Source organism: Betta splendens, chromosome 13 (genome assembly GCF_900634795.4).
Source record: "Betta splendens chromosome 13, fBetSpl5.4, whole genome shotgun sequence".
In the NCBI taxonomy this organism is placed as follows: domain Eukaryota; kingdom Metazoa; phylum Chordata; class Actinopteri; order Anabantiformes; family Osphronemidae; genus Betta; species Betta splendens.
Window position 1 is genome coordinate 7,872,853 of NC_040893.2, and position 17,404 is coordinate 7,890,256.

Consider the following 17,404-nt stretch of genomic DNA (forward strand, 5'->3'; position numbering starts at 1 on the left):
CCAGAAAATCGAACTGTGTGCAGCAGGAAGGTTTTTTCCTTTTTATTTTCCACAACTTTTTTCCCCCACAATTAATTCTTTTTATATATTTTTTCTGTTTTCTAAATTATCTATTACAGTGTTCACAAGGTGCGAGTTCATATATTTGTATACCAGTGATTCCTTTCCATGCTCTGTTCGTACACACCACCTCACCCTCGTCTCTGGTGCGTGGGAGCCGTTCCTGTTGTTACTTGACATTTCTAGTTTTTAAGTTTTTAAGCTGTTTCCTTATTTTAATGGACCGATGTCGCCGCTGTTCCCCAATCAAAGTGTTTTGTTTGTGTGTGTATGTGTAAAATAAAGGTTAATTAGTTCACAGCGTGGTTTTAACAGCACGTTTTAAGAAAGAGAGAAGTCACCTAGTGTATTACGCATCGCTTTACCGTTTAATGTCTCGCTGGTGGATTTGCTCATGTTTAATTGTTCCTTCATAAGACGAGGAAAGAAATTTCTGCTTTGATTCTGCTTTATATACACACACATATATATATATATATATGCAAATCAACACAAGACTTTGACTTTACTTAACTTGAAAATCGAAGTTGTTTTCATCAGTTATTTTTTTAGAAAACTGAAAACCATTTGTGGTCTTAGTTTTATATATTTTATACAATATCCCGTGTTAGTCCAGGTGTTATCACAGGTTGACAACAGGACAGTCGGTTTGTGGCAGCACAGACAGTCTTTTCGGGTCTGTTGAAGCAAACCTTTAAGCTCCGGCGTTGGTCTTCCATTGGTTATGAGCTTTTGTTTTGTTTTTAATGTGTGGTCAGTTGTTAGGATGGGCTTTTATTTTGAACGGGTGAGAATGAGAGTGTGGTCCTGACTAACAGACGGCTGAGGAAATAAGCATTATTCTTATAGTTCTTTACTGATTCATGAGGAAACAGAGGACGACCACAGCTGGGGGACATCACTGTGTGCGTCATGGACAGCGCTTAATCTCCTGAAAGGTAAATGATCATCACTGTCATTTATTCCCAAAGCAGTAAAACCTCAATGTTTCTATTTTAAAGCATGTTTCTCTGGTGACATCCAGGTTGGACGTTCACCCTCTTCACAGAGTAACGTGATAGTGTGCGCATGCGACGTTGGCTCAACAGGTTTATATGTGTCTTATTTTTGGTCGCATCACGTGGTAGGAGTGGCTAATTGCTGCTATTTAGGCTTTTCTTATGGATCTCACTCCTTTCGTGCATGAACATTTCAGATGCTACAAGGAAAAGTCCAGATGTCTCTGCTCAGGTCCCTGGTATTGGGTGAGTGGGAGCTAATTGTTATTAATGGACCCCTTTCTGCCTCCTCTGCCTCCCGCTTTCTCTCTGAGAGTCTAAAACCAACATTGTAACTTCTCATGGTCCATTCATCCATCATGTGATTTGCTCATCCTCAGATATGTTCATTATTTGCATTTTTTTTTAGTTTTCCTGATTTTTGGATACTTCGCTTGTTCTGGTGAGTTGAGTCCATTCATTCTTATCACCTTCTCATGTGCCCAGATGTTGTGTGGTGTGTGCGTGCGCGTGTAGATGGAGCTCAGGCCTCTTTTTCATCTAAGTTCAGTCTGGTATATCCTGCTGGTTACATTGATCAGTTCACTGAACGCACCTGATCAAAGTATTAAATAGCAGCTGGGGGAGGGAGGGTTAGAAAACCAGATAAAAAAACCCCACTGGCTCAACACTCCAAGAAGAAACGAGGTTTAATGATAAGGACACGTTGCAGTGAAGCAGGAGCAGCATTGTCATAAAAAATAAAAAAGGATGCGGAGGCGGAGGCTTTAATCGTGCCGTTGTGAATAAGACGAACTCTAAGCATCTGCTTTCACTAAGTTTACTGACGTTACTGGCAGTTGTCACGTGGGCTGCGGTCACAGTCTTTTTTGACTGTCAATTGTTTTAATGCCCTTGAGTCATAACTATTATAAACAGAATATGAATCCTGCTCCTGCCGATTAGAACGTTCGATGGAGTTGAATAATTGCATTTTACCTCTTATTATTCTGCTGAACGCCAACAAAACATAACATCAGATTAACAGATTTAGTATTTTTTTACAGAGCCCGAAGACGGAGTTGACGCACAAGAACCCCAGTGAGTGTCTCCTTTATTTACTGTCTGTGCGCGAAGAAACGGGACGCGCGTTTTAATGCAAATCGATTCATTGCAGAACAAAAATCTGTAAACAAAACATTTGATAATTTTGGCAAAATCCAAGTAGAAAACCTCACTTCTCACATGACCAGCTGTCGCAACCAACTCTGTCGGGAATCAGGGTAATTATTTTTAGCAGACGCGCGTCTGGGTGGGGAGCGCGCGCATCGTCAGGGTTTTGCTCAAGGACAGAGACTAAAGCTAAAGCTGTAAATTGCGACATTGGTTGGACCATTGATTTTGATTTAGACTTCGTCAAGCTGAAAAAAAATCTTTATATGTTATATTATACTTTTGTACATATAGGGGTGGGGGTTGGGTGATGTAGTCAGTATATTTTATTTAATGAACTAATGATTTAAATTTAAATGACATATTAGAATCTGTTAAAACAGAACTTTATTATAATTGCACAATAGCAGCGCTACCTAGAGGATGTCTGATGTGGTTGAGTCAAACACATTATCCTTAACCTAAAATGAAATCTGAAAAAATGCGTAGACAGTAATATTGAGTGACGTACTGTACGGTGAGGTTCATGGCTGGTGAGGCACTGACTTCTCCAGAGTCAGACTTACAATAAAAGAACTTGAATGAGTATCTTTATGTTCACTATGGGCAAACACAATTACTTTAATTATAACAGAAGAAAAGAGGGGACCAAACAGTGATATTGGCTTTAACTCGCTTTACTCACTTAAAACAGAATGTTGACTTTAAAAAATACCACAGAATTTACCACAGGACCTAACACACTTACTGTACAATGGACATTAATAGAAACATGAGACTATGCTTTCCGTTAACACAGGACCTCTGCCTTATTTAGTTAACACAGCACTCGTACTTTAAGTTAACACAGGACTGCAAATCAAAACAAGACTTAAAAATCGAAGTTGTTTTCATCAGTTATTTTTTAGAAAACTGAAAACCATTTGTGGTCTTAGTTTTATATATTTTATACAATATCCCGTGTTAGTCCAGGTGTTATCACAGGTTGACAACAGGACAGTCGGTTTGTGGCAGCACAGACAGTCTTTTCGGGTCTGTTGAAGCAAACCTTTAAGCTCCGGCGTTGGTCTTCCATTGGTTATGAGCTTTTGTTTTGACTGAAAGTTCAGTTTTAAAAATGTTTTAAGACGACTTAAATAATTCTCCTCCATCTTGAGAGTTGGAAAATAAGCTAACTGAGTTCGTTTGCTAACTCACCGGAGCAGCGTCGTCACTGGTGAGAAGAGGCGTCTGACAAAAAAAAAAAAACAGAATCGCGTGACAGTAGCAGCCAAGCACCTGTCGGCTTCCGTAGAGGCTATTTCCTGTCTTGCCTCTTTTCGAGTTTTCTTTGCTCCTTTTTGCGCGATCAAGGAAGTAATTATGTTAAACACACATCGATAAATGCATTAATTAGCTTTTAGAAAGTGATGGTAAAGAAACAATCTGCATTTTGTTGGTGACAAGCTGTGAAACAGGAAGCGATCGCTCCACGTATTAACCCATGTAATGACGGCTCGAGAACGGGAGCTGGAGCCCTGGGCTGAGGCTCGGCTCATTGATGCCTCTTCTGGCGTTTCTCCCTACATTAGGGACGGAAATGCGCATATTCAGCGATTTTACTTGTGAAAATGTGAGGATTTTTTCTAAAATGTAGAGGAAATACATTTGTGACACAGATCAGTGGACAGATATTGACTTATATTTTATGTCATTATGTATTCATAATATGGTATTATGTCAGGCGAGGTGAGGCCCCGCCCCCCCTGCCTACCCTGACCGCACGTCACTGGTAATTTTTCATATTATCTCATTCATCTCATCATCTCAAGTATAAATCTCAATACTCCACCACCGTAATTCACTAACTGTTAGACACAGATCCTTTAGGGGGCAGCAGAAGAAAGTATATAGGTGAAACATACATGGACATGACCTGAGTTAGTCTCAATATGTAGAACATGTTTTTACTACGTAGTGAATGACTTCAACTGATAACAGCCTGTTATGTTCTCCTTGTCTTGCAGAAAAAACGATGTGGAACTAAATAATGACGCCCACAACACCAAGTGCTGTAAGACACAACCTCCTCAGGAGGCAGGACTCAAATGTTGTGGAATAATTTGAATAATCTTTACAAAACAACAGAAACTACCACTACGTCACCTGACAGATGAAAATTCCTTTAATTATAATTTTATTGGCAGCGACTTGAGATGAAACTTGACTTGGCACTGCTCCAAAATCATCATCATCATTGTTCTGACTCGCGTAACACATACACTGCCAACACTTAAGAGCAGTTAACACATGATTAGATCCCTGACACATGTTTATATTAGATTAGACTGGAGAAAACAACACTTTCCTTTTCCCAGTACACTGTACATAGACTACTGTGCTGGACTGACTGGGGGAGACACATTAGGTTTGACTTCCCCAACAAACCTTTGACTCATCTGCTCACCAATCAGAGTTCAGGTTTTCAGGAAGTTTAATATTAGCAACACATGCTGTGCAGGGAGAAGCTGCACTAACCACAACCCTGTGACCACACATCCACAGTTCTAAGTGACTTACTTGGACTTTAGAAATACAATTCACCAAACCCAACTAATAAATGAACAATCTGTAGAATGACACCGATTTAAACTGTCATAAACCCTCAAGATTGTTGAATAACGATGCATGAAAAAGAGTAAACATATAGTTTTATTAAATTTCAACAAAATAGATACACAAAAAATATTAAGACAAAAATGTAAAAACAAGTGAAGAATAACTGAATGAACTGTCACTGGTAAAAGGCAAAAGGCAGAGGCAAATTCTCACTGTAGCTCAGTAGTTTTCCCAAAAAATTCAACAAACTTAACAAACTAACCTTGAGTTAGCGAGTGAGAGTGACTCACAATGTAAAGCAGGACGTGTATGTGTGTGTGTGTGTGTGTGTGTAGCAGGCAAGTCACAACAACAAACTGAGGGGGAAAGTAAAGGAACACTAGAGACTGAAACATAACATTTGTGTGAACTCAATAAATCATGCAGTAGCAGGGAGTTGTGTACAGTGATGGTTGTGCTGGAAACCTCTACAGTGACTTTGTGTTGTTACAAATTGCAGTACTTTAGTAAGACGTAATATACATGAAAGTCGGATCAACAGAACAAACTTTCTTTGCATAACAAAACTCTTTAAAGCTTAACGCTTGGCGAATGATGAACAGCATCGAGATGTAATGTAAAGCCTCTAATGTCCTTTTGTCCCAGAAGAAACCCACGCAGACACGAGGAGAACACTTGGAATCAAACCACTGCACTACAGCATCTCAACAATACAATTAATCTCAGATTAATTCATTCATTATGTCAATAGTGTGAAATAATAACAAACATTACATTACAGTCACTTATGATGTAAAGATCAAGACCTGACAGAAACTCATGTGTCACAGCAGTCAAGCAAAAAACACTTGAATCAACCGAACAGATTGTGTAATAGCACAGTCATAATACTTTTGCATGATGACATAGTTTTCTTATATTGAGAAGAATCTGTTTATTGAACTCTTCAACTTTGTCTGAACTTTTATACGATTCCTGAGACTCAGAAAAATGTGCCAGCAGAGAAACTAAGCTCATGTCATTAAGCTGCACAGCTGTTTCAGTGACTGTGCAGAAATCACATCTGCTTTATTGTAGTTTTCTTCTATAGACTTTTAGCTTTGGTTACGTTGTCTTACACATTTCGTTGTTAAACTGTAAATATAAGTATTACATTCATGACATTCAGTCACATTTCATCAGTAATGAAAAGTGTCTGTGTCTATCTAAGGTGTGTGTGTGTGTGTGTGTGTGTGTGTGTGTGTGTGTGTGTGTCTTACAGGTCCCAGTAAGCGAACTAGACGTTCAACAGAGAAACAGTGTATAAATGGTGAGTAAAGCATAAATGAACACAACCTGAGTCACGTTTGTTTGTCAGTAGAACAGTTCTGTGTTTAGGAAACTGTTGTTACACAAAAACAGTGAATGGTTGAATCAAGTGAGTTGTGTTCAGACTGTGGTAAAACTACAGTAAGTTTAACTCCCATCTTGATGTTTTCTACGGAGACATTGAATGACAAACACATCTGTGTTGTGGACCAAAAAAAAGCAAGCCACTCCTAAACAGAACCTCTGATCACCACTATTGCTGTGGTAAAAAACAGTATCACAGCACAACTCAAAGCTGCTGTAACGTAAAAGGAAGTCTTGGTGAGTTACAAGAACCAAACACATTGTGTTTATTATTGTCCATAATTGTTTTTGCTGCTTCGCACCAGATTCCAGAGAGATTGTGACCTCTGAACTCATTTAACCAGACATTATGTACAAACGTGTCACAGTGTCGTGAGTTTAAATAGTAACATTAACATTAGTTACAGTAGCAATATGTTCAGATTGAGGTAGAAGTGAGTTTAACTCCCATCCTGATCTTTTCCACAGTGATATTAAATGACAACGGACATCTGTGTTGTGGACCAAAAGATAACAAGACAGTCCTCAACAGAGCCTCTGATCACCACTATTGCTGTGGTAAAGAACAGTATGACAACAGAAATCAAAGATGCTGTCACGTTAAAGGAAGTCTTGGTGAGTTACAAGCATATTGTATTTATTGTTGTCCATAATTAATTAATGCCACAATTAAACACTGATGTCTATACCAAAACCTGATCTTAATTTACTGACATGAGCATTTAAACTCAAAAATTCAAACAGTGAAGTTCAGCTTTTGGGTTTAGAGGAGATTTAACTGTGTTTAATGAAGTCTTAGAACCAGATTCTAGAGACAGAGTGCGACCTTTGAACTCAAGTAAACAGACCTTATGTACAAACGTGTCACAATTTCGTCAGCTTAAATAGTAACATTAACATTAGGTAGCAACATGTTCAGACTGAGGTAGAAGTGAGTTTAACTCCCATCCTGATCTTTTCTACAGAAATACTGAATAACAGCAAACAGCTGTGTTGTGGACCAGATTATGACAAGACCGTCCTGACCAGAACCTCTGATCACCACTATTGCTGTGGTAAAGAACAGTATGACAACAGAAATCAAAGTTGCTGTCACGTTGAAGGAAGTCTTGGTGAGTTACAAGAATCGAACATATTGTATTCATTATTGTCCATAATTATTAATGCCACAGTTAAACACGGATGTCTATATCAAAACCTGATCTCAAAACCTGATTTACTGACATGAGCATTTAAACTCAAAAATTCAAACAGTGAAGTTCAGTTATTGGGTTTAGAGAAGATCTGACTGTGTTTAATTAAGTCTTAGGACCAGATTCTAGAGACAGTGTGTGACCTTTGAACTCATGTAACCAGACTTTATGTATAAACGTGTCACAATGTCGTCAGTGTAAATAGCAGCACTGACATTAGTTAGCAACATGTTCAGACTGAGGTAGAAGTGAGTTTAACTCCCAACCTGATCTTTTTCACAGAAATATTGAATCACAGTGAAAAGCTGTGTTCTGGACCACATTATGTCAAGAGAGTCGTGAACAGAACCCCTAAACAACGCTATTTCTGTGGTAAAGAACAGTATGACAACAGAAATCAAAGTTGCTGTCACGTTAAAGGAAATCATGGTGAGTTACAAGAACTGAACATATTGTATTTATTATTGTCCATAATTATTAATGTCACAGTTAAACACTGATGTCTATACCAAAACCTGATCTCAATTTACTGACATGAGCATTTAAACTCAAACATTCAAACAGTGAAGTTCAGCTTTTGGGTTTAGAGAAGATCTGACTGTGTTTAATTAAGTCTTAGAACCAGATTCCAGAGACAGTGTGTGACCTCTGAACTCATGTAACCAGACTTTATGTATAAACGTGTCACAATGCCGTCAGTTTAAAAAGTAGCATTAGCATTAGTTAGTAACATGTTCAGACTGAGGTAGAAGTGAGTTTAACTCCCATCCTAATCCTTTCCACAGAAATATTGAATGACAGCAAACAGCTGTGTTGTGGTCCAAAAGATAACAAGACAGTCCTGGACAGAACCTCTGATCATCACTATTGCTGTGGTAAAGAACAGTATGACCACAGAAATCAAAGTTGCTGTCACACTGAAGGAAATCTTGGTGAGTTACAAGAATCGAACATATTGTATTTATTATTGTTTATAATTATTAATGCCACAGTTAAACACGGATGTCTATACCAAAACCTGATCTCAAAACCTGATTTACTGACATGAGCATTTAAACTCAAAAATTCAAACAGTGAAGTTCAGTTATTGGGTTTAGAGAAGATCTGACTGTGTTTAATGAAGTCTTAGAACCAGATTCTAGAGACAGAGTGCGACCTTTGAACTCAAGTAACCAGACCTTATGTACAAACGTGTTACAATGTCGTTAGTTTAAAAAGTAGCATTAACATTAGTTAGCAACATGTTCAGACTGAGGTAGAAGTGAATTTAACTCTCATCCTGATCTTTTCCACAGTGACACTGAATAACAGCGAACAGCTGTGTTGTGGACCAGATTATGACAAGACCGTCCTGGACAGAACCTCCATCTACCACTATTGCTGTGGTAAAGAACAGTATGACCACACAACTCACAGCTGCTGTAACGTTGAAGGAAGTCTTGGTGAGTTACAAGAACCGAACATAATGTGTTTATTATTGTCCATAATTGTTTTGCTGCTTGGCACCAGATTCCTGAGACAGAGTGTGACCTCTGAACTCATGTAACCAAACTTTAGGTACAAACGTGTCACAGTGTCGTCAGTTCAAATAGTAGCATTAACATTAGTTAGCAACATGTTCAGACTGAGGTAGAAGTGAGTTTAACTCCCATCCTAATCTTTTCCACAGTAATACTGAATAACAGCGAACAGCTGTGTTGTGGACCAGAACATAACAAGACAGTCCTGAACAGAACCTCTGATCATCACTATTGCTGTGGTAAAGAACAGTATGACCACACAACTCACAGCTGCTGTCACGTTGAAGGAAGTCTTGGTGAGTTACAAGAACCGAACATAATGTGTTTATTATTGTCCATAATTGTTTTGCTGCTTGGCACCAGATTCCTGAGACAGAGTGTGACCTCTGAACTCATGTAACCAGACTTTAGGTACAAACGTGTCACAGTGTCGTCAGTTCAAATAGTAGCATTAACAATAGTTAGAAATATGTTCAGACTGAGATAGAACTGCGTTTAACTCCCATCCTGATCTTTTCCACAGAAATATTGAATGACAGTGAACAGCTGTGTTGTGGACCAGAACATAACAAGACAGTCCTCAACAGAGCCTCTGATCACCACTATTGCTGTGGTAAAGAACAGTATGACAACAAAACTGAGTGCTGCTGTCACAAGGAAAACCGAAGTCTTCGGATACAAAAAAAGGACGACAACTGCTGTAAAAATGAAAGTATGTCACCCAGTATCAACATATTGTGTTTATTGTTGGTCTTAATTCTTTTTGCTGCTGGGGACACATTAAGGTGATTAATACAGTATGAGGCTAAATTATGTGACTAACTTCTTAAGCTGCACTGCTGTTTCAGTGACTGTGCAGAAATCACACCTGCTTCAAGCGTAACACTTGCATATATTTCAGTGTTCATCTATGGGCATTTACAGTGTTGCCTTGGCCACTGTTTCTCTTTTTTAAGTTCACTTGTTACTTTTCTTACACATTTCTTTGTGGGACTGTTACTGTAGTTTGTCCTGCTGTATTTTAAGGGTTGAAAGTAACCAAGGTGTGTGTGTCTTACAGCAACTGCTGAGCGACCTAAACGTTCAGCGGAGGAACTGTGTGGTAATGGTGAGTAGAGCAGAAACAAACCCAGCCAGACTCTACTACACAGAAACAGTGAATGGTTTAGAATCATTTTTGTTGCATTCAGACTACGGTGAGTTTAACAACCACCCTGAACATTTTCACAGAGACCTATGACAACAGAACTCACTGCTGCTGTGACACGAGAGATGATCTTCAGATACAACATAATGACTCCTACTGCTGTAAAAGTAAGAGTACATCACTGAGTATCAACATTGTGTTTACTGTTGTTGATAATTCATAGAAAGCGCCGTTACTGACTGTGTTTTTGGCTGAAGTCGTGACAGTGATGAATGAAGTCCTTTCTCTATAGATGAATCACTGTAGTTGCATAACTACCAGTCTCCAGATCCTCAGGCCACAGAGCTGACTCACTGACACTGTTTTCATGCACATGCACAGTAACGACTGTGTTTTATTCTGACAGGTTTGAAACAGCAGGTAAGATTCAACTCAACAACATCTAACAACATCTCATCTCATCTGTCAAGTCACCAAGAAACAAAACAACTACCAACAACTGTTGCTTATTCATCCTGACTCATCATAAAGTGTTTGGTTTGTTGATGGTTTTGTATTTAGTTGCCTTGAAAGTGATGATGCATTAAAGCATTGTTTGTTGTGTTTTACATTTTCAGACTCACGCACAGTCATCTGTCGAGTAAGTCAAACATCTGGACAATAATACAAATTCTACAGTATTTATATTTCTGCTAAAAGACATTTTCTTGTCCAGTTAGACTTTTATTTCATGACCAGTCTTTTCTCACGCATGCGTGCGGCAGCATGAGGATGAAATACAGAAGAGTGTGGTCACAATTTGTCATGATTGTGTAATGAAGGTCACTGAAGGTCACGCCACCTTCTGACCCTCTCTTTGTCATTATTATTAGTCTGCATCTTCTAATCTTTTCCTAACCTTTGCAAGTTTATGGACAAGGCAGAATGACTGGCTCTAAAATGATCACAGCTTGTGTAAAATATATACAGCATCATTTATTTCGGCTTTGAATACCAACACGCTAACCTGGAACTGGTTCAGCTCCTGTTTATTTAGTCCATCTGTCAGTTTTGGTTCTTGTGTTTTTCTCCTTCCATATCTTCACATCCACAGCAGTGAGCCACACAAACGCCTCACTAGGTCTATAAGGCAGAACAAACGCTGTGGCTGTGGGAGAAAGTGCTGGTGCTGCTGCTCAGGTACGGTCTGACGTCGTGTGTGTTGCGTCTACTTGGCCTTGATGTCTAGATGCTGTTGATAAGTGAGGTAAAACAAAGGAAGCCTTTCACTCCTACAGGTGCTCGGAGTACAGTACCTGTAGGAGAGAAGTCAGAACAAGTCTAATTGCATCATAAATTATGCCCAACTGTAACAGAGGCGTCTGTTGATGGTTAACAGCAGTGACGTTATCACACCTGCGATCACAACCCACGCGGACGTGTGAAAGGATTCGATGTAAGTCAGGCAGAAGAAGTCGGGGCAAAATGCCAGCAGATACAAGGTTTTCATGTCAGAGAAAGAAAAAAAAACAAAAACGAAGGATTTGTATCTCGATGATCAAGCCCTCATCAATTAAACACATGTCAAACCTCTTTGCTAATGAACTCAGTCACAATCTGACAGATTGTATTAGAACTTGATGAGGGAGTAACACTTACTGTAAAAGGCTGCCAGCAGAACACAGAGAGGATAAACTCAGTCTGCAGACGGTCTCACAGCCGCCTGCAGCTAAACCACTGGATGGAAACAAGCTGGAAAGAATTAAACTGCATATCGATCGTGGGTGTGCTCCTGCTCTGCTCCCTGAACCTTTTTGTTAGGAGACTAATAGTCTATGTGCCTATTTAGTCTGACTTGAATTTTTACTGCTTTCTGATGGCTCTTGGAAACTTCCAGACAGTGACGTACGTCTAGTGAAAACCAGACAGACCCTTTGGTCCATGTAAAATAGCCCAGTGTGATGTAGACACATGCTGAAGTCTCCTGATCCTTGAGCGGTGAAGGATGTTTATCACTGTCATCTTCCCAGCCAGGCGTCTCTCTTCTTACTCTCGTAGGGTTTTCTCCCTCAGCATGATGTTGTTCTGTGAATGTGAGGGTGTTTCAATGAGCTAAGTGGAAAATTAAGCCCTTTGTCCTGGAGGAGCCGTGTGGGAGAATTTCCTCACACACAGGACTTTCCCAATCACCAATACGCCAGGATTGTCCTGCGTCAGTGACTTCATCGTATTGTCTCCCGTCTCATCATTTATACAGATTTTATGTAGTCAACATTACAGCACAAGCTTCTGTGTGCGTATAAAGAGGGTGTTGCCCTGTACTTACAGTATCTGGAGATCAAAAACACACGAGGATTTTCTTTCCAGGACAGATTCTTAACCTGATTCAAACATTTTGAGCCTCCTCCTATGGGGTGCCGAATGTAAAAGAAGCACCTATACAGTACATGTAACTAATTTTCTCACATTTAACTAAATGACACATGTTTTCTCATATTTAGTTAAATGTGCAAAAGTCTAAATGTAAATGTTAAATGTTAAATGTTAAATGTAAATGTTAAAAGATCGCCGAGGTTAAAACTCCCAGGTCAGTGACGCGGACTCAAACACCTCAAACAGTACGCATAGCTCCGCCCACATCTGACTCTGATGGTGGACGACGATACTAGAGAGAAGCCTGAAGTCGAAGCCATCATGGCCGCCAGCTCCGATTCCCTCCCGTTGGAGGAGATTGAACGGGCTGTAACAACAGGTGTGCGGGCTGAGGCTCCGCTTCAAACTGCTGTTCTGTCATAAACACCATTAATGAGGAGTTAAGTAGGTTTAAATAGAATATTTCTGTGGCGCCGGTGGAGAATTAGTTAACTTTACTAGCTAGCCGAGGTTACGTCCACACAGATCAGAAATAGGCGGGGTTTGCATGCACTAATTGAGGTATTTGAGTTTGTGTCTCTGATCTGAGATCAGCTCTGTTTGAGGGTAGGGGTGGAGTCTACTTTCACATTCATGAATATTCAGTCTTACACTCGGCAAACATTTAACATTTACATTTACCCCATATCCTCCCTCTCCTCTTTCTTGAATTGATTTGTTTTTCTTCCACTCCCACGCCCAACGTCTAGGTCGATGCCCTGCTGTTCCCATCAAGTGCAAACCACACGTATGTGTGTGCTGGGATGGCTGCGTATCTAAGAGAAAGTCTCAGATGATTCAAGTAATGTACCAAAGGACCTTTTCTGTTTCTGATCCCATATCTCTGTGTTTAATGTGTTTCTGCTGTTGTCAGCATTTCTGTGGATTTCATGTGTCTTACAAGCTGTACAGTCACTACATTGTGACAAAGTGCCATTTCTTCAGTGTTTTCACGTGACAAGATAGAATATAATATTTATAAAAATGTGTGAGTTCCCGTATATGAGGTTTAGAACTGACAGCAGTGCGTCCCACCTTACTAGTCTAAAAAAAGCTGCTGCTGTGGCCTACGCTGAGAGCTCGGAGCTCCGCCCAGCTCCCTTTAAGCTGTAAGCGAGGGTTATTTTGGTCCAAAGAACAATATACCCTGACGTGGTTAGCGCTGGAAGCAGCTAACAGGCCGTTTACACAGAAGGACTATATAACGCCATAACTGGTAAGGTTTCTGTAGCTTGGATTCATTTCATGCATAGAAGTTAATATTTGCAAACAGGTTTTACACTTTCCTGGCCTTTATTCATATTTTGTCAAGTCTGCCTGTGCATTTACACAGATGTGCATGTGAATATGTGGCTGTCTGTGCCAGTTTGTGCCTTTGTTGCTGCAGACTTTTCCCACACTGTTTTTTTCTGTGGAAAGACGACATATGGATTAGTCCAACACGTAACTGTAATGCGTTGCACAGGGACAGACAGGACAAGGAGGAATGTAGACTGAATGAATGAAGAATGAAGACCCCGGTGTTCTCTACCACCCAGCTAAAGCCGCTGTGTGTTGTTCTCAGTGTCATGACTCGCCTGGACATCGCTGCTGCTGGAGGAAAACCTTCAGGCCTTGCACTGACATCTGCTGCGGTGGCCGCAGGTGATTATATGAGCATGTTGAGCTTGGCTGGATAGAAGTTTACTGCACAGGATGCGTGTGAATGATGAATTTGTGTGTGTAAGTGTGTGTGTGTGTGTGTGTGTGTGTGTGTGTGTGTGTGTGTGATAATAAGGGACTCCAGACGGTCCCTGACATATTTTGGCTTTCCAGCAGCTCCTTTAACCCTGGGCTGCACTCTCTCATGCTCCCAGGAATGCTTATGTGTCTAGACTAGCTTCCTCATGGAGTCTGGAGCCTGTTTGTTCAACCGTATGTCTGACTTTCTAAACAGAGCTGCATTAATAGTAATGTTGACCTGTTATTAAACCTGCCGACAGTGTCAGTATCTATAACTGTATTGACTAACACTAAAGCTGCTGCGTAAAAGATGCTTGCTCAGCACAATTTGTCTTGAAAACAGGATGAACTTGTTCTAGTGACTGACTTGACTAATGATTAAACCATGTGCTACAGCAATCTATGAGGATGTGCTTGAAAGCAAATTGGAATAAAATGTAATTCGCTGGAAAATCTAGATGTTCCTCCTGCTCTCAGAGAGAGGCGTCGTCAAAGCCATAAGTCTACGGCCATCGCTGTTGTAGTCAACGATTCCCAGCCCCTCAAGTTTATATACTCTGCTAATTTACAGGTTTAGTATATAATGCTTAGACCGCCCTGCAAAATGTGAGTCTAACACCGTGAGAAGCTAAGAGTTTAACCAGCACCATCACAGGCTTAGGCTTCGTGTCCTGGAGCACGTCTTCATCGGGAATTTCCCAGTCTTGGCTCCATACCTTCATTCCTGGGTGGGGACTGTGTTGCTCAGCTGGGAGCATTGCTTAGAATGCCAAATGTCAATTCAAGCGTGCAGTAGTTTCCATCAAATCCATTGTACCATGAAAGCCCGAGGGGTGAAGCATGGAAGAGGAATGCAGTCAGACTGACTGCTGTTGTTGCTACTGGGCCCTTTTTTCCAAATCTTATTTGTTTAGGTGGGTTAGGAATGTTAAGCATCCTAGAATAAAATCCACACTGTTGAGGTCACCTGATCATTTTCTGTTTAGATGCAAACAGACTTTAGTTTGTTTAGCCTTTAAGGTGAAGTTCAACCTTGTGGGACAGTGCTTAAAACTCCTTACCTCTGTGCAACAAGTTACTGAGGTCCTGTATGTTCTATGTCAGTAACTCATCTACTCCATCTACAGGACCACAAGTTCTACTTCCCCAAGACAAGATTCAGATGCTGCCGTCGAAGGTATTACAACCCGGCCGTGTGTTCATGCTGTGCTTCTTCAACAACGAAACCTTTGTTGAAGAAGGTTGAAAGATGTCTTTGTTGATCCCAACCATCGCTCTGTTCTCCGGTCCCTTCATTTCATTTTCTCCAGCTGTTCCTATCAGTAAACCAAATTCCTTCCAGGGAACACGTGTCTGTCATTATACTCAACACGTTAACCACATTTGTTGACAGTACTTCTCTGATTGGACTCGGCGGCAACTTTTGACAACTCCAAAGCCTCCACGCAGACGACTGCGTGTGACATGTGAACCCACAAGCTGTCATATATACATTATTATTGTCTAGCGTGGCCATTTATGAGGAGCTCCTTCACTGTGTGGAGCACGGTGACTCACACATTTACTCACTGTGAAGGACACTACTAGTACTAGTACAGTGCCAAACCAAAGCTACAGGGCTCAAAGCTTAGATTATCTAAACTACTGTGGAGCAGCTGGATCCACTCTTAGTTGCCATGGTAGCAGGTAATAGACAGGAATGTTACTTAACTGCTTTCTGTCCACATAAGCTAAACTACTACAAGAAAGTTTTCTATGAATATTACATTCGTCCTTTTTTAATGTGATTGTTGCACTGAACTTTATGAAAAATGGCAAATATTTGCACATCACTTAAATTATTATGTGTTTACGTTTAAGTGAGATGAGTCACGAGTGACAAAGCTACTAATTGATAAGCACCGTCAAACTATCAGGGATATAAATGCCAAACTCCTGCCCCAAAGGTTCCACTGGAGGCTCTTGTGTATGTGAAACAGTTACTATATTGACTGTACGGTTGAATGTAACATACAGTGGACTCCAGTTGTATTCATGCTAAGGTGCTTTTGTACTGTAATCAGTGATTAAACTCATCTGGTGCACAGCACATTGCTTTTTCATACAACTGTGTGTTTACTGTATATGTGAATGATTTCATCATAGTTACTGTCTATATTCATAAAACTATAAACTATATCTTATACTGCATGTGTATTTTTAAACGACCCTACTCTGGGTGACGTTTGACTATTTGTCTTCAATAAACAACTATTATTATTAAGCCTGTTGTGTTTTGTGTTGCTTAGTTCTAGAATTGTGTATTTCACCTGGTGCTACTGAGTTTGACCTATTCAAAGCGCTTTGATCCATTCAACTCAGCACAGGAAGACAACTGCATTGTTCAACACTCCCTTGTGGACTGATAACAGCTCAACTGCTGCTCTTAGCATGATGGAAGTTATAGTTGGCAATGTACTGTATGAAGGAAACATTGTAGTTAATGCTAGAGTTTATTAAAACAGGCTGAAGAGCCCCAAGGTCCTTGAATGGACTCTCACTTCAGTTCATTGTCCCTGCTCTGTCTGTCTCTAGTGAATAAATCCCAGTCTTCAGTTCAGCTACTTGAGTACTACTGTCGCTCCATGCTGGTGGCGTGACAGCGCTGCCTTATGAACCTAATGTCAGTTTTGTGGGGGTGGGGATTTACCGGAATCAAGCAGTGCAATACGTGTTTTATCACACTTTTAATGCCCAAGTTGAAGTAAATTTTGGCAATTAATAATTAGTTATCTTGAGTCTTTTCATGTTGGGCCAGTAACCATCTATCCTGTTTATACTTTCCATCCTTTCTTCATAATTCTCCACACTGATAATAGTCTGTAGATGGGAGATTGTGCCAAGAGGTCAAAGGAAGCTATCCAGAAACTGCAGCTGCTCATCAATAGCAAGTCAAGTCAAGGGTTAAAACAATTGCACATACTCTATACCTAACACTAAACAAAACTATGAATACACATGTGTATATAGTTGTAGTTAAAGGAAACACAAGACAAGGCTCAGGGGACAGTAGCGCCAACCAGTACACCTGAAGAGAACACTGCCTCCTGAAAGACAATGATCCACACGTTTCCCCTTTTCCTAGTTAATGCTACAACTTAAAAAAACTTCTGTGAAATCTGGTTCTTCCAGTTCTGTTATAACCTGCATGAATTGTTCCTAGGTTGATGGCAATTCTGGTGTTAACAAAAA

The 17,404-nt window shown here is 40.2% G+C and overlaps 1 protein-coding gene across 1 annotated transcript; it reads left to right on the forward strand.

The window, feature by feature from the left end:
- Nucleotides 1–784: 784 nt before the first annotated feature.
- On the forward strand, nt 785–16,436 carry LOC114868235 (galaxin-like). The gene is made up of 19 exons (XM_055514118.1): nt 785–1,304; nt 1,468–1,500; nt 2,105–2,138; nt 4,217–4,263; nt 6,070–6,117; nt 6,669–6,815; nt 7,166–7,312; nt 7,676–7,822; nt 8,179–8,325; nt 8,689–8,835; nt 9,063–9,209; nt 9,437–9,625; nt 9,974–10,021; nt 10,144–10,227; nt 10,467–10,700; nt 11,154–11,239; nt 13,162–13,253; nt 13,917–14,095; nt 15,301–16,436. Exons 1-15 carry the CDS (start codon nt 1,256–1,258, stop codon nt 10,577–10,579), a joined length of 1,527 nt encoding a protein of 508 aa, XP_055370093.1. The 5' UTR covers nt 785–1,255; the 3' UTR covers nt 10,580–10,700; nt 11,154–11,239; nt 13,162–13,253; nt 13,917–14,095; nt 15,301–16,436.
- Nucleotides 16,437–17,404: the final 968 nt, after the last annotated feature.